This window comes from Miscanthus floridulus, chromosome 1, assembly GCF_019320115.1.
Source record: "Miscanthus floridulus cultivar M001 chromosome 1, ASM1932011v1, whole genome shotgun sequence".
Classification (NCBI taxonomy): domain Eukaryota; kingdom Viridiplantae; phylum Streptophyta; class Magnoliopsida; order Poales; family Poaceae; genus Miscanthus; species Miscanthus floridulus.
The window spans coordinates 57,847,690-57,873,832 of record NC_089580.1 but is presented as its reverse complement, the minus strand read 5'-3'; the positions used below and the strand labels follow the sequence as shown (position 1 = coordinate 57,873,832).

Sequence of the window (26,143 nt, the reverse complement as noted above, 5' to 3'; positions counted from 1 at the left end):
CTAAATACTATGACTCAATCAACTCAATACTTTTGGACTGATTGGATTCTTCTATTTTTGCATGTACTTTTGGAGTTTTGGTCTTTTGCTGGTGGCTGGTGCTGTGCTGGACTTGCTGGTCTGCTGTGCTGTGCTGTGCTGTGCTGTGAAGCTGTGTGTGTGACTGTGAGTCTGTGTGTCTGTGACAGTAAGAAGAGTGAGTGACTGAGTGTGGACTCTGATTCTGTCATTCTGTTTCTGTGAACTTTGCCACAGTCATTCTGTGAACTTTGCCATAGCTGTTGGCTTTTGTAATAACACATTAAGACTAAGACTTTGAGCTGGCTGCACTCTTTTTTTCTTTTTAGGGTTTCTCACAAGGGTGAGTTTTACCTAGAAAGGTTTTTAATGAGGCGGCATTGCATAAAACAGCTTCTTTTGATCATCATTTTCATATAATCTAGTCTCTTTTTGTCTTTGTGCTGTGATCTGTGATGTGAACTGTCAGTCTATCACTGTGAATGAAAATGATAACTTGATCAGTTGATCAGTTAACAGTTGTGTGAATGTGAATGTGAATGTTGAATGTTGATCAGATCAGTTCATAACTGTGTATGAATGTGAATGTTGATAACTGTGTGTGAATGTGAATGAAAATGTGATCTTTTGTTTGTTGAAATTTGAAAATGAAGTGTTTCAGCACTTATGGTTTTTTGGAGGTGTTTTTTTTGCCTGTCGGGCTGTAGGCCGGCCCGGCACGGTGAAAATGGCCGTGCCCAACGGGCGGCACGGCACGGCCAAACGGCCCACGGGCCGTGCCTTGGGCCGAAGGCCAGGCACGAGCACGGTGCAGGCACAGCCCGACAGGCATGGCGGCCCGTTGAGGCACGACACCGTTCCGGGCCGGCACGGCCCGATGGCCATGTATAATTTTCACTGCTCGGTTTGGTTGTTAAAGTAAATAAAGTATAGACCAATGATGCTAAAAAAAGTAAAGTAGACCAATGCGGAATTACAGCGTGCTGCCGTGAAGGGGGAGGGAAGGGAACCTAGACCAACCGCGAGGACGAGGAAGGGCCGGATGCGGAGAGGAACAGAACAAAAATATTAGATTAGCACCAGATTTAGCGGCGTTGGGTTGGGATTTTGGATGGACAAAGATCTCTGTCGGCGTCCGTCTAGTGGGGCCACTACAATAGTGACGCTACTGTTTGCCGGTGCGTCATCCAGTGTCGCTGCCGTGCTCTTGTCACGTGAGTCTCAGATTCCACTATTCATGCTGTATCGTTTTTCAATTCTAATAAAAAACGAACTGTTCTTCCACTTCGACATGCTGGTATCAAATCGCACGCCATTGCTACAAGAATCAGCGGGGGACATTGTTACAGAGTAAAACTTTCTAGTGCTTATAAATTATTATGGCTTTATCCCTTTCATAGAAAGGAGATAAAACGAGAAATCTTTGCTATCCAATCTTTTTAGAATATCATAAAGTTTAAGTGGCAGAATTTTTTTCTAGGACTGTTTTATCAATTCATTTTTATTCCATTTCGACCCCTGCTAAATTCGAACTTTCGTCGAAATCGCCTGTTGGCTTGCTGGCCGGGGCTTATCAACCATGATATAGCGTTTTCCTCTTACAACAAACCAGCACCAATCGAATTTATCAGTCCAGAAACCAACCAACGAACAGGCTAAACAACTTCAAACAATTGCGCAGAAATGGATCTTCGAGGAGAGATATCCGACCGACCAAACGCAGGCATGCGAATGGACGGCCAACCAATCGCATCCCCCATCGAATTCAAAGAGATTGGCCCCAAGCCTGCGTGCACACAGGAATGTACGATCTGAGATCTGGCCACAGCTTGTGCACGCAGGCACCGACGCACAGGCTGCCCAGTGGTGAGGTATGGACTGGACTGGAGTGCTGCTGAAGCCTGGAGATTCTCACACAAGGGAGCATAGCCGCACCCGCACAGGACCAGACGCCAGTGCAGCAGTGACCCCCACCGAGACACATGTGGTGCCCGCCAGTTTTGGCATGCCTCATGCCTGTATCTGCACTCGGTGTCATCATAACTGCAGGCCAAATTTGGTACAAAAGGTTGAAAACCTCTCGCAATCATACTGTTCATCATTTGGCTGCAAATACCCCAGCAAAAACTTCTTTGGGGATCCTATGCCACGAGAAAGAGTAAAAAACCCATCTAGTTACAGCAAGCTGTGACGCTTTCTCCTCCTGCGAACGAGACACGTTGAAGTCAGGCAGTATTTTACATCAACTCAACATCTCGAGCTAGCAAGCTACAACCAATTCTACCTTCTCCTGCTTGTGGGAAACTGCCGGACATGACAAAACGAGTCGCCACAACAAAATTCCCACCGTTTCTCTATAGCACATCTAACCAACGCATTTACACGACGATCTCATGGCCAGAGACGCCTCCATCTTGTCCAGCAAATGGGTTATGAATGCCAACCCTAAGACTAGCTCATCTCCCTATCTTTTCTGGTGACACTAGCCCTTCAAGATCTACTGGACCAAGGCTATTGTCATGGCAGTCCTCGCTCTCATCAATCCACCGCCATGTGGTGCCTACATGCACCCCTACCACAATGGTGCAGTGCTTCCTCATGGTTTAATTGACCGGTCAAACATCACTGGTTCCATGCCATCACATCTACTTGATCTGCATGAAGCCCGAGACATCTGCCAGGAAGCTAAGGAGGTTTTTCCTAAATCTCTGCCTGTTTGGCCGGTCGAGCGAGCTTGAGAGATTGTTTGAACTAGTGAGGTTATGGAACGCAGTTGCCAGCCTTGATTTCACGGTCGGATTCTTCTGTTTCTCGAGCAATTCATGGACCAATCTCTGCAGATAAAAGCAAGGTGAGGATATGTAGCAAAGAACACAACAAGTATCAGGTTTGCGCATGATGTGATGGCTATTAGTCCATTACAGAATAAAATGGATGTAATAGTTCTGAGTTCAGTATTAGTTTCCAATATTATTGGTATAACATTTTCTTCAGGGCATTTTATCGTAAAATATTGGAAGGGACCTGAGATGTTACTGAGATTATAATATGCAAAGGAGAACCAATGTTCATGTTACTTAGATTATAATAATATGCATAATACAGTACTTATTTTCAGATCAGAGGGAAGGGTGTGTGTGTGGGTGGGTGGGTGGGTGTGTGGGGGGGGGGGGGGGGGGGGGGGAGGGTTGGAGGGGAGGGACCTGATATAACTCCTGTTCACAGAACAATAAAGGAAGCAAAGCATCTGCAGCGTAACCTGCTAACTCCAATCTGCAAAAACAGCATGCCAGCTTAGAAGTTTAATTTACATAAAACTAGAGCTACTAAATGATTGGCAAATTATGCCAAATAAAATTTACTTGGCTTAAGATTCAAAGCAGTCAAAATCAAATTACCGATACGCAGAGCTCACCTGAAATCTTCAAAAAGAAGTATTTGCAATAGAAGTCTCAAGAAGTGACTTGATATGCTTTCCTGCAGTTTGCCATTTGATCCTTCAGATTCCATGAGCTGCGAGTTCAGTCCTCCTCTCCCTCCTAATCTTTCTTTAAAATGGTATGAAGCAAGAGCATTTACTGCTGCCAGGCACCTCTCAACAACATCGCTATCCTGCAACAGACAAAATAAGTCTGAACTATATCAGCTTGAAGAACAGAAATTCGCACTAGAGGGTAAATATTGTGGAACAGCAAACAATGAGCATATGACACATAGTTCAATTTATAAGAGACGCCAGAAGTGAATGGAGTATGGGGTGAGTTGCATTTGACTGAAAATATTAACATGAAAAGCACATGGTCATAATTCAAATAAAAGGTGACAAAAAGCATGAAAAACAACACCAAAATGTCTAAGGTTCCATTCGTTTTTAAATATATGACATTCAGGGCAAGCTAATCTTTTTCATTCCTAAATGCCATTCAAAAACGAACCAGTTGTATCACTCACAATAAACGGAAGGCCACAAACTAATTGTCTAGCCTTCCCTAGCACAACAGTCAAGTTTTGAAGTGAAACAAAGGATCAAGAGCTACCAACTCTTCTGTGGCTGCAATCAATATGCAGAAACTATACCATGATTACTGCAAGCTATGCTGCTGCAATCCGAAACCTTAGAAAATATAGGAGTGATTTTTGTTCCGTTCAGCAAATCCCTGAACTTACTGGTGCTAACCAAAAATCAACTTATGACACCCAAAAAAAAAAAACAGAACAGAGTTAATGCAGATTTAGAAAGTGCACATGCCTGATTACGGAGCCCGAAGTCAAGACTTCCAATAATCCTCATAAAAGCGTCTCTATTTAAGTGAGCAACCTTTTCCGGGTACACTTCCAACAAGTGTGACATAAGCACAAAATACTGCAAAGAAACCGGACTAAAGATTAGTATTTGATTGCTATTATCCTCTATTACAAAAACTAAAGGAGAAAACTCAAAAGGACTTACATCACGACTAAGTTTAGGGTATTTCAGAAGGTCCAAAGATATCAAGGGGGTCACAATATCAAGACCAACGTAGATAACCTGTGAAGGTAACATCTCAGTTATTATTTTCAAACTAATTAATGTTAGTTCTCGATGTGAATAAATAGCAATACACTTGGCTAAATAAATAAGTTATATGACCTCAGTAAGTTTTCTTCCCTGTATGGAAAATACAACAGCTAGCAGAATGCAACACCTTACGGTTTCAAAACAAGCAGAGTTTGACCCTTGTATTGGTTTGTCAATCTGTATCCTCAAGGTTTTTTTTATTATGAACCCAAGTACAGAAGAGTTGGCTAAAAATGCCATGGACGAATGAAAGCTCTGGTGTTTGCTGTGGGGATTCCAAGTCTCAACAACCCGACACGCAACAGGGAAGATAGAAGGCCAGTAACTACATACTTTTTTTTGCAAGAAACATCAGCTGCATACCTCTGCAATATCAGGTGAACCTTCACCGTTGCAATCAGACAGAAAGCCAACCTGCACTTGACAACTGTGTCTATTAGTTATGCAGAACTTTTGGCCAAATTAAACAAACAGGGTGTAATGGAACAAAAGTTACCAAATCCTTCGAGCATATATTTGTCAGAAGACGAAGCAAAGCTCGCAAATCCTTATATTTTTCTGCTTGTGACTCACTACGCAGACTTGAAGAAAGAGAGAGCATTACCTAGAAAATAGAGATACCATAGGGTCAGTCCCTGAAGAAAATTATCTACAAGCTCCACAAAAATGGTAGCATTGCTGTTGGGAAACTATACAAACTGCAAGCCATATTTAATCTTTTTAATACAATATTGCTCACTCGGCACTTGCGTTAATTTCTTTAATTGCCTTTATTCAAGTTCAAGGCATGCCCTTAGTTATCAACATTAGATGACTAAATGAATCTGCACTAGTGTCACTTGAACATATCCAGTTAGATCTTTTCTATGTCTAAGTAGATTAGCATTTCTGCAGAAATTAGCACACAAAGCACCAGAGGCCAAATAAAAATAAAAACAGAAAAATATCTTTAGCTGACTTTATTTAAGGAGCGTCCTTACTTAAGTTATCAACATTAAATGACTATTTAAACCTGCACTAGCACCACTTGGACAGTCTCATTAGATCTTTTCTATGAACAGAGTCCACTAAGGAGATCGGTATTTCTGCAGAAATTAACAAGAAAAGCACGAGCACAAGCTTAAAATGTTTTTTGGCATAGGGAAGCTGTGAATGGTGAGATAGGGGTAACAACAGAAAAGAGAAGGAAAATGTAATAGTATCATGAAGTTACTACAATGGCTGACATCATTTCTTTGAGAATAGTAATAGTCAGAGTCATCAGTCACATTGGCAAAAAAAAAAGGAATATTACGATACAGAATAAAATAGAAGTACTCATATTCTGACCTTCCCAATGTTATGAGAGGAGTATATCTGGAGCAGTCGCAAGCAAAAGTTCACCAAAGCTGATGTTTCTTTAGCATCCAGGAATACAGCTTGACCATCAACAAAGTCCACCACAAACTTGAGTATCATGTATACGACTGAGGACTAAAGGGATGGGGAAAAATTAATTGCATGATCTTCAACGTTCACTTGTGGAGTGATAGTATGATGCATGAAAAATAACATTACATGATTTCTGTAGACCTCCAGAAGAGTCAAAAGTGGGTTCATCACAGTACGACCCATCTCAAATAGAACTTTTTGAGTGCGGGGTTGAGTAGCTCTAGCAGCGCCTCTTAGTCGTTCCAATAGGCAACAGACCTACAACCATTGACCTATCTCCTTTATTCTTCTCTAAAAGAGCACAAAGCGAAGACCATACATACTTACCATGTAAACAACATCTGCTTGCTGTGCCACAGATTTTAGATCACTCCTGCTAGCATTTTCTACCAGGCACCCCGCCACTGGTCCCATGAGATCCCTCAGGTACCTTTAAAGGAATCAATACAGGCACTGTTAAACCTCTCATCTCTGTTTCTTAGAATAACAGCCAGAAGTAAACAATAGTCTTACTGTGCAGATGCTTCAGGATCTTTGATGCAGGAAACAGCACAGGCAAGTGTTTCTGCTAGAGATCTCTGTAAAAAAATAGCAATAGAAGCATAAGATCTTCAAAAATATAAAGCCATAGGGTAGAACAACATGATTTGCACATGGTACATCACTTACTTGTAAACGTCCACTCAATGAAAGCAAAGAGCGTCCACTTGCAAAAGCTCTTGTAAGATCACGCCATGAATCCTAAAAGGGTACATGGAACACCACAAAGATTAGGAAAACAAAACAAAGAAGTTTTAGCAATCAATACAACATAGTATGTTTTTCTTGTTCAGGCAGAAACAAGCAATACGTACAAAGATATTCCAGGTAACACATTTAATGCAGTGCATGTGGAAATTGAAAGTCACAGCTTTGTGACCATTACCAGCATAGTCCTTTCTTTACAATTATTAGTATCTTCTTGGTCATTAATATTTTAATTTTTAAAAATATAGCAATTAGTATAAGAACCAATAATTTCTTCTAAATATAATGATACACAGCTCCCCTGTGTCTTAAAAAAAAGGATAAGAATCAATAATTGAACTGGAGTGTGTTCACTAAAACATGCAATTACTGTACATCAGATGATACAAATGCTACCAAACTTTTTTATGTGCACAAACTAACGTGCATTGTACTATATGAAAATGCAAGCATCAGTAAGATGTCATTGGTTGTAGAAGTAGATTTGGGCTTACCAGTTGAACAAGATAAGTGCATGTGTGTTTCCGGCGAACAACTGTAGCAAGTAGCTTCTGGCATGTCAGTGTCTGTGAACAGGAATCAAAGCAACAGATAAGGGATAACCGAAACTTTTATCTTGTCTAACACTAATGAAACAATCTAGTGAGAAATCTTGAAAGTTGTGGGCATTGTTGAGCTTGGTCAAGTTATGCAGTATTTGGTATTTTGGATCAAACACGTAGCATGATGGAATGATAAGGCTAAAGTCACATCAAAGATATCATGAAATCAAAAGATCAAGATGTTTTACAAGAGCAATTTTTGCATTAGGCACTGCAAATTGAACTGGGCCAAACATGTCTGGGCACTCTGCACAATTCCATCATGATTAATAAGTAAAAACGAAGCTTACCTGCAACTCAGTTTCTCCCTGATATGTAGTAAGTGCTAACATTGAAATGAGAACAACAAAATCAAGAACAAGCTCTCCTTGGTTATTTTCCCAAGCAAAACTGTTTAGCAGTTTTCTGGAATGTTGGGATCCATTTGTACCCTCACTATCAATTTCTCTGCTTACTTTTCCTCTACTCACATCAAGTGGCACTAAGTAGGTTGCAACCCATCTGGCCAAGAACCAGATCACAGCCTGCCAACATCAATAAAGAACTTAAGACAACCTCTTTTTAAAATAAGTATAAAACAATGTCTAAGAACCATTCACAGAAAATAACGGTTAGCTTAGGTCCAGAGCAAAAGAGGCTTCTTTTACATAAAGAAAACGAGGACGATAGATAACAGTACAGAGAAGTACCTCCATTAGTCGTGGACTGAAGTATTTTGCCCTAATTCCTGGATCTAGACACTGCCTGGAAAAATTTATTATAGACCTGCATTATCAAGAGACAAATATTCACATTATATTGCTACAACAGTATTAATACTGTTAATACAGTCAAATGGGTTATCAGAGCTGCAACTGGCGACAAAACTGCAGGTCAACCGATTGTCTTTCCACTAAAAACAACCGGATTCCTGATTTTCAATGAAATAAAAAGGGGAATAGATTGAGGTAAGATTTTTCACCAGGAGAGTGTAACAACAGGATGCTGTGCTGCTTCAATCACATTAGGGAATCCAGCCTGTAATGCTTCAGGGATCTGTTCAAAATTAATTAACAACAGTGAGAACTTTTAACTTTAAGACATATTTCTTAGCTTATAGAAGTAATAAATGACACAAACCATAAAAGAATGCAGTGTCAATATAGTTTGCAAAATTACATGACAAATGGTGCATTATGTTAGTAAGTGGCAACTCAGTGTATTCACAGGTCCAAAGGGATGTACAAGTGTTACATATGTAGAAAAAAAAACTCCAGCTAGAGGGGAAATACATCAAGGAGACACACAATAAGCCAAGAGGGAGCGATGATCAGAGTGATCACTATCCATTTTCGCATCAGAGTAACCTGGAGTGAGGAAAGAGAAGGCGGCGAGAGGTAGTTCCACGAAGGTGTCACAGAACCCGAAGGAGGTGAGCATAGTGGAGCTGGGTAGGAGCCGAGACAAACTGGATATGAAGAGTGAGAAATGTCAGGACGAGTGATCCCAAGATAGACAAGGCTCCCAACTAGCTGACAATAGCGAGTTGCATCATTCAGTGGTTCAGCATCAGTGAGTTGTGGAAGAAAAGAGGTGAAGGGAGGACATTGCCTAGTAGCTTGGGGAAAGGTGACGCGCCCTCGAGAGCTTGGAGGACTGGGCATCTCAGATTCTGAAAAGCTTAGGATGGGCACTCCGAATGCGCTGGTTATGGCTGGAAAAAACTGAGTCGCACTGGCCATGGGGCATGTTTCCAATCCAGGTAGGTTAGAGTGTTCTTTGCAATGGCCATTGTGACTGAAGTGGGGGATGGAACTCACACTTTTTTGGAAAGATAGATGGTTACATGGGCAGCGTATCATAGACATCGCTCCTTGCACTCCGTGGTGGTCAAGAGAAATATCAAGAAAAGAACGGTCGCAGAGGCTCTCAATGAACACCTAGGGATTTCAGATGCATGAGGAGCTTCGTCAATTGGAGCTCTAATGGAGTACCTCGGTCTTTGGGATCTCATCATGGATTTCTCGCTGCAGACTGATGTAGAAGACGCGCACATATGGCGCTTATCCTCCTTTGGTCAATATTCAACAAAATTGGCATATGAGTATCTTTTTCAAGGAGCAATTCAGTCTAGGCCATGGGAATGAATTTGGAAAAGTTGGGGTCCTGGAAAGTGCAAGTTTTTTCCTGTGGCTTGTAGCTCATGATAGATGTTGGACGGATGATCAACTTGCGCTCATGGTCTGCCCCATCCTGAGCGATGCCTCTTATGTGACCAGGAACAGGAGACAACAAAAAAACTCGACCTCTGGGGGGTAAGACAGGCCCCGGATTGGTCGGGGTTGTATGTACTAGGAGGGTTATCCCCCGCCCCAACCCCCCCCCCCCCCCCCCCCCCCCCGCGCTCCTCCTTTTTTTATGTACCTTTTCTTCTTAATGAAATGACACGCAGCTCTCCTGCTTTGTTCGAGAGAGAGAGAGAGGAAAGACAGCCCCTGGGCATTGCATTAAGAAGACCTTCTCACGCAGATCGAGAAAACTCCCAAACCCCTAAACCATCTCCTAGTATCATGCCCCTTTGCCAGGCAGCACTGGTACTCCATCCTTCGTCATGTCGGGTTACAACAAATTGCACCTCAGCCAGCTGATACGGAGTTTGATGAATGATGGGATAGATCTTGGCGCATAATTCCAGAACACCAAAAGAAGGGATAAATTCCCTGGTCGCGCTAGGGCTTGGATTATCTGGACACATCGCAATGCTTGTGCATTCGATGGAGTGACTCCTAGCTTGTCAAGAGCTCTCAGCGCTACTAGTGATGAACAGCGTATTTGGGAGATAGCAGGCGCACAGAGCCTCTCTTCTTTGACTGGTGCGTCTCATGAAGAGTAGTAAGTTGGCGTCTAGGTGTGTTGGTCGCTTGTTTCAGTCCTAACAGGCACACATGTAATCACGAGGCTTTTGCCATTATAAAAGTTTGAAATTCCATGTGAGCCACTGAAAAAGTTTGGGCGACTCTAGTGACATTCGTGAAAACTTTCTTGCCCTCCATGCTGCTTCCATCACATTTGCCACGTACCGGAACTTGGGCAGGAGCGACTCGATCAGTTTGGCCTCATGGGGACACACACACCGAGTCCGACAAGGAAGGCGGGAGCGGCTCATGGAACGAGGGTGTCGTCTCCAACAAGGAGCTGTCCGAGGGTGTCGAGGGCGCTGAGGAACCAGCGTCTATGATATCCATCGCAGCATCTGCTTGGGGACGAAGCGCATCTTGATCGGAGGAACAACATCTGCTTGAGGACGAAGCTTTTCGGTAACTAGCTACAGGTACTCAGCATTCATGCATCAAATTCTATGTACTCTAATCCGAAATACTGCTTACATGCAAGCAGTTTTTGGTGCCAAAACTTTTGCATCAAATTCTGTGTACTTTGTAAGCAGGTTTTTGGCACCAAAATAGCCGACCGGCTAGTGGCACCGGAGGGACCCAGAAACTTTTGCACAGCATTAAGACCTGAGGGCATTTCGGATTTTTCCCACCGCAGTTTGACACCATTAGAGGCAAATGTGACGGAAGCGGCATGGAGGGCAACAAAGTTTTCACGATGTCACTTGAGTCACCCAAACCTTGCTAGTGGCTCATATGGAATTTGAACTTTTATAATGGTACACAAGGAAAAACAATAGAGTGGTGTGTGTAGTGTGTGTGGGTGTTCATGTTTGTTTGTGGTTGTGTTTGTCTGTGTCTATTCATATGGGTTCTTGTCCTATTTTTCTTCTTAATATAATGATACGCAGCTCTCCTGTGTGTTCGAGAAAAAAAAATAGTGGGTTGTAGGTGAACACCAAGCTCCATAGGAGTATCAACAGTGGGTGATCATTGAGAGCAGCAAGAGAAAGGTGTCCTGAACAGATGTGGAAGAGACCTCAAGACCCAGGAAGTAGTTGAGGTGATCCAAATCAGACATCAAGAACTTATCACCGAGGCGCTGCTTCACAAAATCAATATACTGAAAATCAACGTAGAGAGGAAGTGTGCGACCACGAGGGGAAGTGTGGACAAAGAGAGCACGGGCAGGGGCAGGCGCAGGTGGACGCGGGGCGGGCACATGGGCCCGTGGGAGGTAGCGTGTGGCGACGGCCAGTGCCATGCAGGGCGTGCACGGGGGCACTGGGCAGGCGGCCACGAGTGTGGGTGCACGGGTAGGCACGTGTTGACGTGGGGCCACAGGGAGCACGGCAGATGCAGGTGGAGTTGCTGGCTGGCGAAGCTCACCGGCAGCGCGACCACAACAAGGTGCGAATCTAGCTAACTCTAGGCTGTGATACCATGTTAGGAAATGGCAACTCAATGTACTATTCACAGGCCCAAAGGGCTAGATGTACAAGTGTTACATATGCAGAAAACCACTCCAACTAGAAGGAAAATGCGTGTGCGTGTATACATCTAACACATGAAACCATGTGAAATAAATCAAACTGAGCTACAGAAATAATGAAGAGATGATATGAAGAACAATGAGGACATTCATGATATGCTAGTAAAGAAAGAGAAACATGACAATATTCACAGAAAGGGCTTTATAAATGCTAGTAAAGAAAGAGAAGCTTTAGAGTAGTTACAAGTAGTGTTTCTCCTTCGCCTGAGTCAGTTAGGACATGACTAGTAACCAACAACAGCCAATATAGCTCTTCCAGTGTTTGAGTAGGATCACTTTCACCATTTCTCTGCTAAGAAAAATCTATTAAATGTGAACTACAAAAACAGCACCACTTCAAAACAGTAGAATGTACAAGGCTACAGTAGCAGGGTAGCGTAGTAGCTTCTCCTTTCTTAATAAATGAGGTAAATTACAAGATAACAAGAAGACCTGATTTAGCCGGGCAAATCGTTCTGAAAACAACTGTGCAAGAAATGGAATAGTAGTGTCTGCAGCAGCACGTGCTATTAGAGCATACAAGGCTAACTGCTCATCACGTTCTGGAAGAAGTACTTCATTAGTATGATGAATCCAAAAGAGTTAAAGAGATACTAGAACAGATGAACTGTCTGTGGAATTTAAGCATACTTGAAACAGAAACATGAAAATATTCAGTATCATCAGTATCCTCGAACGCAGAATCAGCAGCAGCTATGTCAAAGAAAATAAGAGTAATCAGTATGCAGGACGTAAACAAAATAGAAAATCTTTTACAACATCTGTAACATTCTTCAAGTCTGAGGTTACATTTAAATGAGAATATAAAGAGATTTGTACCCTTCAAGTGTGACTCCACAATGATCTTAAACAAACTTGAAGCTGCAAGTGCTCCATCAACTGAGATTGGACTTTTGTCGGCATCTACGTCCTACCAAAACAAAAACTTTATGTTGTAGTTCATGGTGATGTAGTAATAAACAAAGGGCTGAATGAGCTTTGCAAACAAAAAGGATGAAACCCAATGAACAAAGTGCAATATAAACTACTCCCTCCATTCCAAATTATAAGACGTTTTAGCATTTATAGATACATAACTTTTGCTATGCACTTAGATATACACTATGTCTAGATACATAGTAAAAGAAATGTATCTAGAAAAGCCAAAACATCTTATAATTTAGAACGGAGGGAGTACTTGACATGAACTGAGATCTTCCGTGAATAAATAAAACATTTTTTTATCAAAAAGCAAAAGTACAGACTCATAAGGATCAGGAAGTCGACAATTATACAACCTTTCATTGTTTTCATGTGCAGAATTGATGAAGAGGATTTGTTTTATCTGATGTATGTACTCAGACACATTTTCTACAAAGTGAAATAAAACATTCGAGCATATAGTTGTTATGAATAACACTTGTATTGAATAACAGCACCATGGGTGCTAAGGACTCTATACTCCTAATAATAGTTACTGAAATATTTTGAAGAGTGTTGATGCAATAGTTGTAACGGGATAAAAGATGTGCATATAACTATGTAAACGGGTCCAACTAAACATGTTAGCATACATATGGCCAAGGGGAATTAATCATGTAAGCTCAATTTGCTACAATGGTTTTACATTAACTTCTTAATGCAATGATACGCAACTCTCCTGCATATTCAACAAAAAAATGGTTTTACATTAAAATATAGCCATAAAGGTAAATCCTCTGGTTTTAAATGCTAGTTGAGTACAGTTTATATTAAAGTCGTCAAATTATAGTTGAAACAATCCAGCACACTCATCTCGTGTGTGTTCATTCAGCAGGTATGGACACTGATTTTCCAAAGGTTGGGCCTGAAAGCAATCGCCCCTCAACCTTCTGAAGCTTGGTTCTCAAGCTGGCGGTGCAATGATATCAGAAGTGTTCGAAAAGAGAAGAGGAAAAGCCTCAATTCCCTTATCACTTTACTAGCTCAGGATATTTAAAACCACCTAAATGCATATGTGCATGAAGCGGCAAACCCAAATGTTATGGTTGTTGTTATGGTCGGCAAGACGTATGAACGTCGAGCCAGGGACCAACGTGCCTGAGCACGGGCACCATCGGTCAGGGGCTAAGGGTCCAGACTTGGTCAGCTATCAGTTTGTTTAGATTTGATTTGGTTACAAGTTTCCTTAATTCTAGCGTCAGGTTGTTGGGTCAGATTGTATAAGAGTCAAACGTTGCAACTTAATAAGATTAGCCTGGGATTGTGTCACCTTGACACCCTTGGGCGCCTGGCACCCTAACCCTAGCTCTCTCTATTCCCCTCGCTTCCTCCAGCGCAGCCACGGCGTCTCAACGCCGCCAGCGCCAGAGTCAGCCCCTCCACTCTCCTCCGTACGCATTGCGTAGCAAGACCAGGCGCCATACCAACCTGGTATCAGCTCCATTGCTGCCCATGGAGTCCCCCGCTTCCACCACTGCTCCATCGCCGTCGATCCCACCCGCATCCACCACCAGCCCCACGTCGAGCGTGTCGCTGCCCCTGGTGAACACGACGCCGGCCCGCGTCGCCACCCACCCTGGTCCTCGATCGCTGAGATGTTGGCCAGCATGCAACTTCAGATGACCGCCATGAACAACCACCTGGCGGATCAGGGAGCGCGCCTTTCGGCCCTCGACGGCAGACCGCCGTTCCCTCACTTCGGCTTGCCAGGGTTTGGGGGCGTCCCTCGCCTGCCCGCGTCCTCCTCACCGGTGATCACTGGAGATCGCGGCCGCCACTGCGGACTCCTCCGCCTCGGCACCGGTGGCACCGTCCATGCCGCTGTCCCTTCCGGCGCCACCACATCCCCAGCACCCGGCCGCGGCACCGCCGGCTTACCACCAGGCGCCAACGCCACCGCCCGGGGGGGTGCCGATCACGCAGATCAGGTTTCCGCCCTCCCCGTCGCCAATTCCAGGGTTCGGGGCTGTGGCTCCTATGCCGCTTCCGGCCTCCGCTCACATGGCCCCATCACAACTGTACCCGCCGCCGCCATCGGAAGGGGAGTCTGCAGTTGTGCCGAAGTACCACAAGATCACCTTCGACACATACGATGGCCGCGATGATCCCTTGGGGTGGCTCAACAAATGCGAGCAGTTCTTCCGCGGACAGCTCACTCGGGAGGTCGACAAGGTGTGGATGGCCTCATATCACCTGAAGGGAGTCGCCCAGCAGTGGTACCTTGTACTGGAGACCGACATCGGCCGTCCAACGTGGCCGGATTTCCGTCGATACTGCCTGCAGCGCTTCGGCCCTGCCCTCAACACCAACCACCTGGCCGACCTGGCCAGGCTGCCGTTCGGCGCCAACGTGGACGCATACATGGAGGCGTTCCAGGCCAGGGCAGCGCACGCGGGGGACCTCACCACGCTGCAGCGCGCCAAGCTCTTCACAGGTGGCCTCCCCTGACTACATTCGGGTGGATGTGGAGATGCACCAGCCCCAGAACCTTCAGCACGCCATGTATTTGGCTCGAGCCTTCGAACGCCGCAACGCGCCACAACGTCCAGCCTTTTCCGCTCCCCAGCGGGCCGCACGCCGTCCGGGGGGCGCTCCGTCGACCATGCCAGCTTCCGCGCCGGGGACCACGGCCGACTCCACCAAGGCATTCAAGCGGCTCACACCCGAGGAGATGGCGGAACGCCGAAAGCTCGGCCTCTGCTACAATTGCGACGAGCCATTCGCTCGCGGGCACAAATGTGCCCGTTTGTTCTACCTGGAGGCTCCCGATTACATCGTGGAGGAGCCGGAGGACCTCGATGACGCGCCGCACCCGGCTGAAGAGGCCCAATTCGACCCGGAAAAGCCGATGATCTCTCTGTCCGCGGTGACGGGAATTCGGGCGCGCGACACCATGCAGCTGCGCGTCAAGATTGGCGCCCACGAGCTCACGGCACTCTTGGACTCAGGGTCGACACACAACTTCATCAACCCTGAGGCAGCACGCAGCGCCGGCCTTCAGTTCTCCGACAGCGCAGGGCGCCCACGTCATCGTCGCGAATGGCGACCGCGTCGACTGCCAGGGCCTCGCGCGCGGCGTTCAGCTGCGGATCGGCACCGAGCGGTTCACGGTGGACTGTTTCTCCATTCCCTTGGCGCCGTACGACATGGTCCTCGGCCTCACATGGTTGAGATCGTTGGGGCCCATCCTCTGGGACTTCGCCACACTGCGCATGGCGCTCTCCATCCGTGGTCGCCGGGTGGTGTGGACCGGCGTCGGTGCGCCGGCCTGCGGCGTCCCCGACGGCCCTGTTCACCACAGACCTCTGCATCGACAAGGGCTCCGAGCGCGCCCTCCTCGACCTGCTGCTAGACGCCTACCAGGACGTGTTCGTCGAACCCGAGGGGCTTCCACCGGCCCGGGCGTGCGACCACCACATCCATCTGAAGCCCAACACCGAGCCAGTGGCGGTCCGGCCGTACCGCTACCCCCAACTCCAAAAAGACGAGCTCGAGCTGCAATGCGAGGCGATGCTCCGGCAAGGGACCATCCGGGCCAGCACCTCACCCTTCTCCGCGCCCGTGCTGTTGGTGAAGAAGCAGGACGGCTCGTGGCGCTTCTGTGTCGATTACCGGGCCCTCAATGCGGTCACGGTGAAAGACAGGTTTCCAATCCCGGTCGTCGAGGAGCTACTCGATGAACTACACGGCGCCAAGTTCTTTACTAAGCTGGATTTGCGCTCCGGCTATCATCAGGTGCGGGTTGCTGCTGCAGATGTCCACAAGACGGCGTTCCGGACACACCACGGACACTTTGAGTTCCTGGTGATGCCTTTCGGCTTGTCCAACGCACCGTCCACGTTCCAGGCGCTGATGAACTACGTCCTCAAGCCGTTTCTCCGCCGCTGCGTCCTCGTCTTCTTCGACGACATCCTGATCTACAGCTCCTCATGGACGGAGCATCTCCGACACCTGCGCGCGGTCCTCGACGTTCTCCGCGCGCACCGGCTCCACCTCAAACGGTCCAAGTGCGCGTTCGCCACCTCGGCGGTCCACTACCTAGGCCATGTCATCACTGGGGAGGGGGTGGCTATGGACACGGCCAAGGTGGCAGCTGTGCAGTCCTAGGCCGCGCCCTCGCGCCGCGCGCGGCCTACGCGGTTTCCTCGGGCTGGCCGGGTATTACCGGCGGTTCATCAAGGACTACGGGATCATCGTCGCGCCACTGACGCAGCTGCTTCGCTAAGGACGCGTTCCAGTGGTCCGACGCGGCTGACACCGCCTTCTCCACCCTCAAGGCTGCCCTCACCGCCGCACCAGTCCTGCACCTGCCGGATTTCGCCGCCACATTCGTCGTGGACTGCGACGCCTCCGGATCGGGCTTCGGCGCCGTGCTGCATCAAGATGGCGCGCCCATAGCCTTCTTCAGCCGGCCGTTCGCCGCACGCCACCTCAAAGTGGCGGCGTATGAGCGCGAGTTGATCGGGCTTGTTCAGGCGGTGCGCCATTGGAGGCCCTACCTTTGGGGGCGGGCGTTCGTCGTAAGGACGGACCACTACGCCCTCAAGTTCATGCTGGACCAGCGCCTATCTACAATTCCGCAACACCAATGGATTAGCAAGTTGTTTGGATATGATTTCAGGGTGGAGTTTCGTCCCGGCCGCTCCAACGTCGTCGCTGACGCTCTCTCCAGGCGGGACGGCGAGGCTCCGCTGCTGTCCGTCCTTTCCAGGGCGCACACGGCCTGTTTTTCAGCCTGTCTCGGTGCCTACCTTCCGGCTCTTCGACGATTTGCGACGAGAGGTGGACACCGACCCCGCCCTGCGCGCACGTCGTGACGCCGTGGCCGCCGGCGACCACGGTGACTCCTGGTGCGTCCGCGAAGGGCTGCTGCTGCACAAGGGGCGCGTCTTCGTGCCCAGCTCATCGCCGATCCTCGACGACGTCCTCCAGCTAGCCCACACGGGGGGCCACGAGGGCATCCAGAAGACGCTGCTCCGCCTCCGCACGGAGTTCTTCGTGGAGCACGACCGCCGCGTCGTCGGCGACTTCGTGCGGTCCTGCGCGGTGTGCCAGCGGAACAAGACGGAGACGCTACACCCGGCCGGGTTACTGCAGCCCCTGCCGGTGCCATCGCGTGTATGGGCGGACATCTCCCTCGACTTCATAGAAGCCCTGCCCAAGGTCCATGGCAAGAGCGTTCTGCTCACGGTGGTGGACAGGTTCTCGAAGTACGCTCATTTTATTCCACTCGGCCACCCGTACACAGCCTCGTCGGTGGCCCGCGCCTTCTTCCAGGACATCGTTCGGCTACACGGCTTCCCGGAGTCCATCGTCAGCGACCGTGATCCGGTGTTCACGGGTCATGTGTGGCGCGACCTCTTCCGTCACGCCGGCGTCAAGCTCCGCATGAGTTCTGCGTTCCACCCGCAGACAGATGGGCAGTCCGAAGCTGTCAACAAGACCATTACCATGTATCTCCGGTGTCTGACAGGTGATCGCCCGCGTGACTGGCTGGATTGGCTACCATGGGCCGAGTTTTCCTACAACTCAGCCTACCACACGGCGCTCCAGACCTCCCCGTTCCAGGTGGTGTACGGTCGGTCGCCCCCGGACTTGCTGCCCTACACCCCGGGACAGGCGCGCACGGAGGCGGTGGACACCCTGTTCGCCAACCGGGAGGAGTTCCTTGAGGAGGTGCGTGCTCGTCTTCTCCAAGCTCAAGAGCACGCTCGCAGGTTCTACGACGCCAACCACCGTGAGCTCGAGTTCGCCGTCGGCGATTGGGTGCTCCTTAGGATGCTCCACCGCCACACGAAGAATCTGGTACCTGGCGGCCGGGGCAAGCTGGCGCCCAAGTACGCCGGCCCGTTCCAGGTGACCGGCCGCATCGGCGAGGTGGCCTATCGTCTTCAGCTTCCCGAGGGCGCACGTATCCACGATGTCTTCCATGTAGGCGTCCTGAAGCCATTCAGGGGTACACCGCCCTCCAGTGCACCGGCCCTGCCTCCTCTTCGCCACGGTCGACCGCTGCAGAGGCCAGAACGCGTTCTCCGCTCAGAACTTCGCCGCGGCGTGTGGCACATCCTCGTCGAATGGGCGGGCATGCCGGTGTCAGAAGCAACTTGGGAGCCGGTACCGGCGTTTCGCGAAGCCCATCCCTCCTTCCAGCTCGAGGACGAGCTGTTTCCCGAGGGGGGGAGAGATGTTATGGTCGGCAAGACGTATGAACGTCGAGCCAGGGACCAACGTGCCTGAGCACGGGCACCATCGGTCAGGGGCTAAGGGTCCAGACTTGGTCAGCTATCAGTTTGTTTAGATTTGATTTGGTTACAAGTTTCCTTAATTCTAGCGTCAGGTTGTTGGGTCAGATTGTATAAGAGTCAAACGTTGCAACTTAATAAGATTAGCCTGGGATTGTGTCACCTTGACACCCTTGGGCGCCTGGCACCCTAACCCTAGCTCTCTCTATTCCCCTCGCTTCCTCCAGCGCAGCCACGGCGTCTCAACGCCGCCAGCGCCAGAGTCAGCCCCTCCACTCTCCTCCGTACGCATTGCGTAGCAAGACCAAGCGCCATACCAGTTGTTTTACAAACCGTGACTAATGAGAGCAGTTTATGGTGCCTAACTTGAACCTCTCCATACATGAGCTCCTTCTTTGGTCACTCACCCTGGACGCATAGTATTGTGGAGGTGGATAGGTCATGGTCGTTTTAAGTCTCAAGTGTGGTGTGTCTGCATTTCTGTTTCTTTGTGTGTGTTGGGGGTGTTAGGGAGTGGTCTCTGCCTCTCTGGCCTCTTCGTTTTTATTCTGTTTTTAATAAAATGGCACATACCTCTCCTGTGTTGTTCGATAAAAAAATATTAGCACCTATAACTCTATTTTAACTTTTCATAGGGAAATTTTTCTTCAACTCAAGGTTACTAAGAGGAAACTGGTATTAAAACAGTCCAAATATCTTTTATAATCCAATAAAAGAGTAAAAAATGTGACCTACAGTTATTACATGCTAATTACTACCCAAGCTTATAAGAGAGAAAAAACAGAGGCAACAATCATATCACACTGGAATTTTGAACTGATTATTGCAAATAAGTGTTTGATTAAGTTGTGTAAAAGGGGAATGACACAAACATATTTCAAATTTGGTGCAAAGGTCAAGGGAAGTACCCCCAGAATAACATTCCATGTTTCTAACAAAATATCAAGGGAATCTATGCCCCATGTTTCCTCTTCACTCTGGTAATTCAGAATGGACTTGACAGCTTCTGACGTCAAAGCAGAAAGCAGATTAACTGTACCGTAGGGCCTGCAAACATGTCCCATGTTAAACAAAAGAGAATAGCAATCTCAGTCTACCTGATATTGTAATAATAAATGGCATGAAGTGTACAAAATATTCTGAATATACTCACAATAAGCATTTTCACTATTACAAAAAGCGCCAGATACATTAAGGAAAAATGAGAGATGTAGCTATGGTATCTTGGTCATGATACCATCTTACAAATGGACAGACTAGTGTGTAGTGTCACATCAAGGGCCAATTGACTAATATGTAGGAGTACAAGGGACGAGTTAAGTTACCAAATTTGCAATGTGGAACTAGACAATGTACAACAAACTGACCTTATTGACTTTAGGAGGTTGTCAAAAAGTGAGCCAGTAGCTAAAGACGCCATTGAAAGAAGGGCATGGCAACCATCTATGAACTCACTGCAAAACAGTGAATATCTCGCTCATCAGCATTTCTCAAAGTTTTTCCTCAGGTTAAATCAAGATTGCAAAGATGGATCCTGAGAGAACCTTTCACTTCCCCCATTTCGGATTGATGCTGCGATTACATCAGGAGGTTCAATCCATAGAACAACAGCAGATAATATCAGCATAAGGTGTTTAATCTGTGCATCCCCATTATCTGGCAACAGAAAGAAAAGAGGAAATATTACGTAAAAGAGATCACATGTAAATCATTAACATGCGTTCCAGTGATACGTTGAATATGTAAATTCTAAAAGAAAAGATTCAGCTTTCAACCTTGAACACTAGCCTCCGTTCTTCAAACCCAAACTTAGAAACAGTCTAGTTTGCAACCTCAAACTATTAGAATCAACCACTCCCTCCCATCCCCACCCACCACACATGCAACCCCCCAAGGTGTTTCTGTCTGACAATAGCACCAAAGTGGGCAGTTGTGGGCGTAAATTCTACTTCCTTCAGTCACAAATATAAGTCCATCTTGGTTAGCCCTAAGTCAAACTTCTTTTAAATTTGATAATCAATATCTAACAATTTATATAGGTTGACAACACACGATTGACATCAATAGATTTATTATAGAAACCACTTTTTTATAATATACGATTCTTTTCATTTAAGATGATATATTTTCATAAATATTGCGAAATCAAAGTTAGAGAAGTTTGACTTAGACAAACCTAGATGGATTAATATTTGCAATTGGAGGAAGTAGCGTGTTCATATTTTTATTTCCTCATTGTATGAGGAACCACGCCTGCATATTTCTGTATACACTCCCCCAAACCTCATAATGTGTATGCAGGTGCTACTGGTAATGGTGGTCTAACTAGGATACCATCTGTGATAAAAATATATATATAACAAAACTGCTGAGGTCTAGTATAAGGATTGTGTTTCGTAGTAGTCTGAGATTGCAGTCAAATCAAGCTGATGCCAGAATTTATGGATGGAAAGGGAACATTTCACAGATCTTCAATAAATAATGACCGTTTGGAATAAGTATATACCATTAGGAAACACAGAGCCTGCCAAGGAGCACAACTGCACTATAAGCTGTCTGCAAGAGACAGCAATTGGAGAATCACCCCACAATGTATCATATGAGTACTTTTGGCGCAAGGTGGTGTAAAAGTTCAAAACCCAGGTAGGGTGTCCGCTTGATATTAGAATCTCTCTCCACATAGACCCTGGCTACAATAGAAAATGCAAACATTATAAGCTGAAATGGAGCAAACATGCAAGTAATTAGGATATACCTTCACCAACGAACGTTCAAACTTCTTCAGATTTATCGTATCAATCCTCAAGCCAGAATTTATCTTAGCATCTGAACTCTCATGCTCCACAGTATGCTTGAAATTCCAGCTTAGTATCTGAAACATCAGGCGCAATGCTGCTGAACAAGCTCTCTCGTCAGGTATTGTTACAGTTGAATTCAAGATTTTGTCCGCAGTATTGAACACAGCAGCTTGTGCCCAGCAGTAAAAATCCTTGCAAAAGACAATAGCGTGTCATAATGATAGGGTTCAAGACTTCAAGTGACATGACACAGCTGTAGTATTTTCATGTAAGAATGCCTGCCAAAACTTCTACATAATTGGGAAGATCAATACCTTCAAAAACTGCACTTCGAGTGAGTATTCACATTGTTCGTGAAATTCCTTAGGCAGGCTCATAGCAGAAGCAGTTGAAGGGGAAAATTCTGAAACCTACGTCAGACATAAAATGTAGTATGAGATCAGTTGGAAAAGGATAGAAAAAAATGTTAGAACCAATCACATCGGCCTCAAGAAATTGGCATACCAAGGTTTCCAAGAAATTGATTGCAGCAAACTGTCGATTAGGCCCATGAATACCCCGGATGGATTGCTCAACCTGAAAACATTATCAGACATACAAATACAATGTTATACAGGAATTTAGTGTGCGACTTGATTGATTAAAATTCAAATACGAAGGACAATTTGAAAAAAAAAAGAAACAGTGATGAAGTTGGAGGTTCTATGTTTGCTAAAACGTTCAAGGGTCCCAAAAAAATCATATAAGAATAACAACATCTTATCCATCAAGTTGATCCACTTATAGTTATAGCAGCTTGGATTTCTTCATGCTACATTTTTTTATTGTTGTTTTATTAAGTGTTACCAATGAAGAAACAAGGGATGAAGTATACCAATGTTGCATAAAGATCCACAACCACAAAAATCTTAGGCTAATCCTGATTTGTAAGGCTGTAGCTGCCAGCTGACAGAGAAGTACATACCTCAAAGAAGATAGCTGCTTTCTCTTGGTCCGAAAACTCAACCCTGCAGACATATTCCGTGTCAAAACAAATATATTTGAATATCAAAAATCTTTAACAACCAAAATATTGGGGCAATCAATCGCCTTCAAGTGCACTAGCTAAAACACAGATAGTTTATTTCATCATCTGGATTCAGGGAAAGATGTCTCCTATTGTGTATATCATCTTGGACAATCATGTGCAAACAACCCAGCCAAACACCAATCCAACCTTTGTCCAGTCTGAGATAAGCACGAATAAACGAATAAATAAATTACTAAAATAACAAATCAGCCCATTACTATGTGAACTCATCTTAAGGAAAGATTGTGTGCATGAGTTGCAAAACACTCCATGAACGAAACCATGTCCAAATCAGCAACCCAAGCAATGAAAAAGTATACAAGTATGAATATGAATGCAGCACGCCCATCATTTTCGTACCCATGTCACAGAAATTCAGGGAACAAAAGGCAAATAAAAAAATATGAGTAAACTGAAGCTAGCAAACATGTTATAATAAGACACAAGAGATCTATTAGACATTACACTTCTAAACTAGGTAGAAACATAGAAACTAACCAGCCTCTTTTCAGTAATCTAGCTGCCACGGCAGAAACTTTCGATTGCACATAGCCATCAGGAGAACTTGCATGCTCCATAACATAGTTTAAACAATATCTACAAATGATAGAAAAAGTTATAGTAAGCGCTAAAAACACGATGCTCCCACATTAATTGCAAGCTTTCACCCTCAAAAAGAAAAACTCACATTATTAGGCTTCTTTTGTTGTCATCTGTAAGGATTCCCCACTCCCTTACTGCAGCATCACCAATTGCACCAGCAGCTTGGAATCTCGCATTAGGCATTTGCGATGTCTCTGGGAGAATATAATGTTTTCAGCTCTTTTCGAGTATCTTAACACTAGAGAAGAGCAAGGCTTAACTACTTTTTATGAGAAAAAGAACAGAATAATTATTTTTTTAGGCACAAAAGCCCCAAAATAACAAATAATAAATGAGGTAAATTATTATTACTTGCAGTCTGCGGGACAACAATTCAGACAAACAAATAAAAATGTATCTCCCTTCAAAATGGAAACAACATGTACACAGGTTATATGGAAACAACATAACTAATACATCTTGCGATATGTTTCTGCTAGTATGTTTCTGCTAGTAAGTCCTAACCTTACTCAGTTGTGAGATTAAAAATGGATATATCTGCTCTGTTGAGAAATAGTTCTGGTTCATCATAGGTGCATAGCAAGAGAACAGCATACCAAGAATGAATCTGCATGCTTGATAAGGCATCAGACACAAATGCAGCGAAGTTATCACCTTTTCCGCCTCAGATGGATTCACGTGCAGCTGCAAAATTACCCATTGTCAAAAGGATAGATGCTAAATCGACACAGATGCAATAGATGGCATTCTACAAGAAAACTGGCGTGTTCATTAGCACCATGACAGTTCCATATATTAAGCTAAGCACAGATACCAGGAAGACACTCCTGTAATAAAACTTCACATAATGTGGGCAGATTAGTTAATGTTAGGGAATAAACTAAGGATCCATAGTCAAAATAAAAGAATATAATCACACAAGAAGTGGAAAAAGTTGAGAACAGCTTGGGGATAGATTAACAAGGGTCAGCAAATGCTATTCCGACAGTGTCTTTCTCTGCACAGCACAGTTCTACTAGGCCCTCCTAAGTCCTAACAGATAGCTCAATTGCTACACGCAGATTCCCAAATCTGAAATGAGGAGCTTCAGGTTATCCAATGAATAAATGTGTCACCAAATATCACTAAAGCCACCCTATAGAACCAGTACTATTCCCTAGCGTATAGATTACATGCTTTAGAAACGCAATGTCAAGACAAAAAAACTTTCAGTTAACCAGCATTTACGGGATTCATAGCCAACTTTCAAATGCGTTAGAAATCATTAAGGCACTAACATAAAATGTGTTAGAACTCATTGAGGTACTAACATCTCACTCCTAAGCAATCAATTAACGTGCCCAAAACAAACAAATTAAGCAAGCCATTCAAAAATTCAAATGCCCAACAAAACAACCAATCCGTGGCGAAACCTCATCTGACACGCATCAAACGGGATCCCGTCACCAAATGCACAGAGAAGCACTGATCAACAGACAACAGAGCACGCCACACACGCTCAATCAAGTCCCCCAGGCAAACCATCAAAGTGCAGTAAAATCTGCATAACCTAGGCAAATCATCAACGGCGTGAGCACAATCAAGGCAAGCACAAGTCCGCGCGCGCTCTCCGAATCTAACACCGGGGCACCGAGAGCAAAGTGCTAAATGCACGGAACACGTGGAATTCAAGCTCTTCAACGAGGGTGTGGGCTGCGGAATGGGACCTGGATGAGGGAGCAGGCCTGCTCGATGGCGAGCATGGTGGCCTGGAGCTGCTGCGGATCGGGGGCGCCGCCGGGGAAGCCCTGCATGGCGGCGGCTGATCGCTCCTGAAGCGTGGTTGGCTCTCCGCGATCGCCTAGGGTTTGGCCGCCGGCAAGCGGCCACCCCGCCGGGCGTGGAGTAGCTGCGGAGGGCAGGGAGGCGGCAGAGGTGGAGAGCAGCAGGAGAGAGGGATGAATGGTGGCTGGATAGTTTTGCGGTTTTGGGTCTTCTGGGGGCCCTGGGTCCGGGTGCGGAGGTGGAAGTGGAACAGAGACGACGCAGCCGGCGTGCTTTGCTGGCGCTGTGAGCGCTGTGTAATCATCGATCCAAGTGCTAGCCAATTTCCTCTTTTTTTTATGCCCCCTCTGTTTCCATTTAATCTGATATACTTTTCTAAAACATAATAGTGCCTTAACAGTTTAATTTCCTAAACTGTCAAACAGTGTATTTTAGGAAATTAAACTTCCATTTAATCATCGATGCTTTAACAGTTGTCGTAAAAATACACTTTTGATTATGTGATGAAAGTATTTTAGTGCGAGATGAATCTGCTGCAAGCATATATTATCCATCTATATAACTTTTTATGTATAACATGATAGTTGTTTACGTTTTCCAAGGTGTTTTATATAAAGGTAGGATGTGTGTGCGTATCTCTTATTATCAAACCGGGAAGGTTTGGCCACCAACCAGCCTGACCACGTCGGTCGAATTTTCCCTGGCCGTCCGATTCGCCGATCCACGGCCCGTCTTCGCTCCAACACCCGCTACAGTAGGCCCGCCCACTAGGAAGCCCTCGGCGGCTGTCCCCGACCCCGACGCCCTCCTCCTCTCCGCTCTCTCTCTCCTCCCTCCCTCGCTACCGGCTCGCTACGCAGCTCAGGCGACGGCGCGAGACGAACTCGGCGGTGGCCCGCCCTCCGCGCGGCGGCGGCCTCCCTCCTCCT

General features: G+C 46.1%; 1 protein-coding gene across 2 annotated transcripts; it reads right to left on the bottom strand.

Annotated features, from left to right (window-relative positions):
- Positions 1–1,558: 1,558 nt before the first annotated feature.
- On the bottom strand, positions 1,559–25,456 carry LOC136525700 (uncharacterized). 2 transcript variants are annotated; one of them, XM_066518618.1, is made up of 32 exons: positions 25,157–25,456; positions 24,047–24,134; positions 23,536–23,644; positions 23,346–23,444; positions 22,743–22,785; positions 22,283–22,354; positions 22,093–22,188; positions 21,736–21,969; positions 21,487–21,670; positions 20,525–20,636; positions 20,348–20,434; positions 19,889–20,027; positions 12,598–12,688; positions 12,409–12,471; positions 12,211–12,320; positions 11,963–12,070; positions 8,318–8,391; positions 8,046–8,121; positions 7,647–7,880; positions 7,249–7,320; positions 6,677–6,748; positions 6,521–6,585; positions 6,335–6,437; positions 6,134–6,265; positions 5,906–6,049; positions 5,073–5,180; positions 4,940–4,990; positions 4,469–4,546; positions 4,268–4,381; positions 3,434–3,630; positions 3,222–3,291; positions 1,559–2,852 (listed from the first exon to the last, which is right to left on the bottom strand). In XM_066518618.1, the coding sequence occupies exons 1-32, from the start codon at positions 25,241–25,243 to the stop codon at positions 2,664–2,666; spliced, it is 3,501 nt and encodes a 1,166-aa protein (XP_066374715.1). In that variant the 5' UTR covers positions 25,244–25,456; the 3' UTR covers positions 1,559–2,663. The 2 variants fall into 2 exon arrangements, with proteins under 2 accessions (XP_066374715.1, XP_066374752.1); XM_066518655.1 differs by having other exon boundaries at positions 1,560–2,852; positions 11,963–12,067.
- Positions 25,457–26,143: the final 687 nt, after the last annotated feature.

Excerpts from the sequence above, each read along its gene's own strand:
- LOC136525700 (XM_066518618.1), bottom strand. The coding sequence starts at position 25,243 with ATGCAGGGCTTCCCCGGCGGCGCCCCCGATCCGCAGCAGCTCCAGGCC. Across the intron at positions 22,189-22,282 it reads TCAATTTCTTGGAAACCTTG|GTTTCAGAATTTTCCCCTTC; the intron begins GTATGCCAATTT and ends TGTCTGACGTAG. Across the intron at positions 2,853-3,221 it reads GTGAACAGGAGTTATATCAG|AGATTGGTCCATGAATTGCT; the intron begins GTCCCTCCCCTC and ends TTTTATCTGCAG.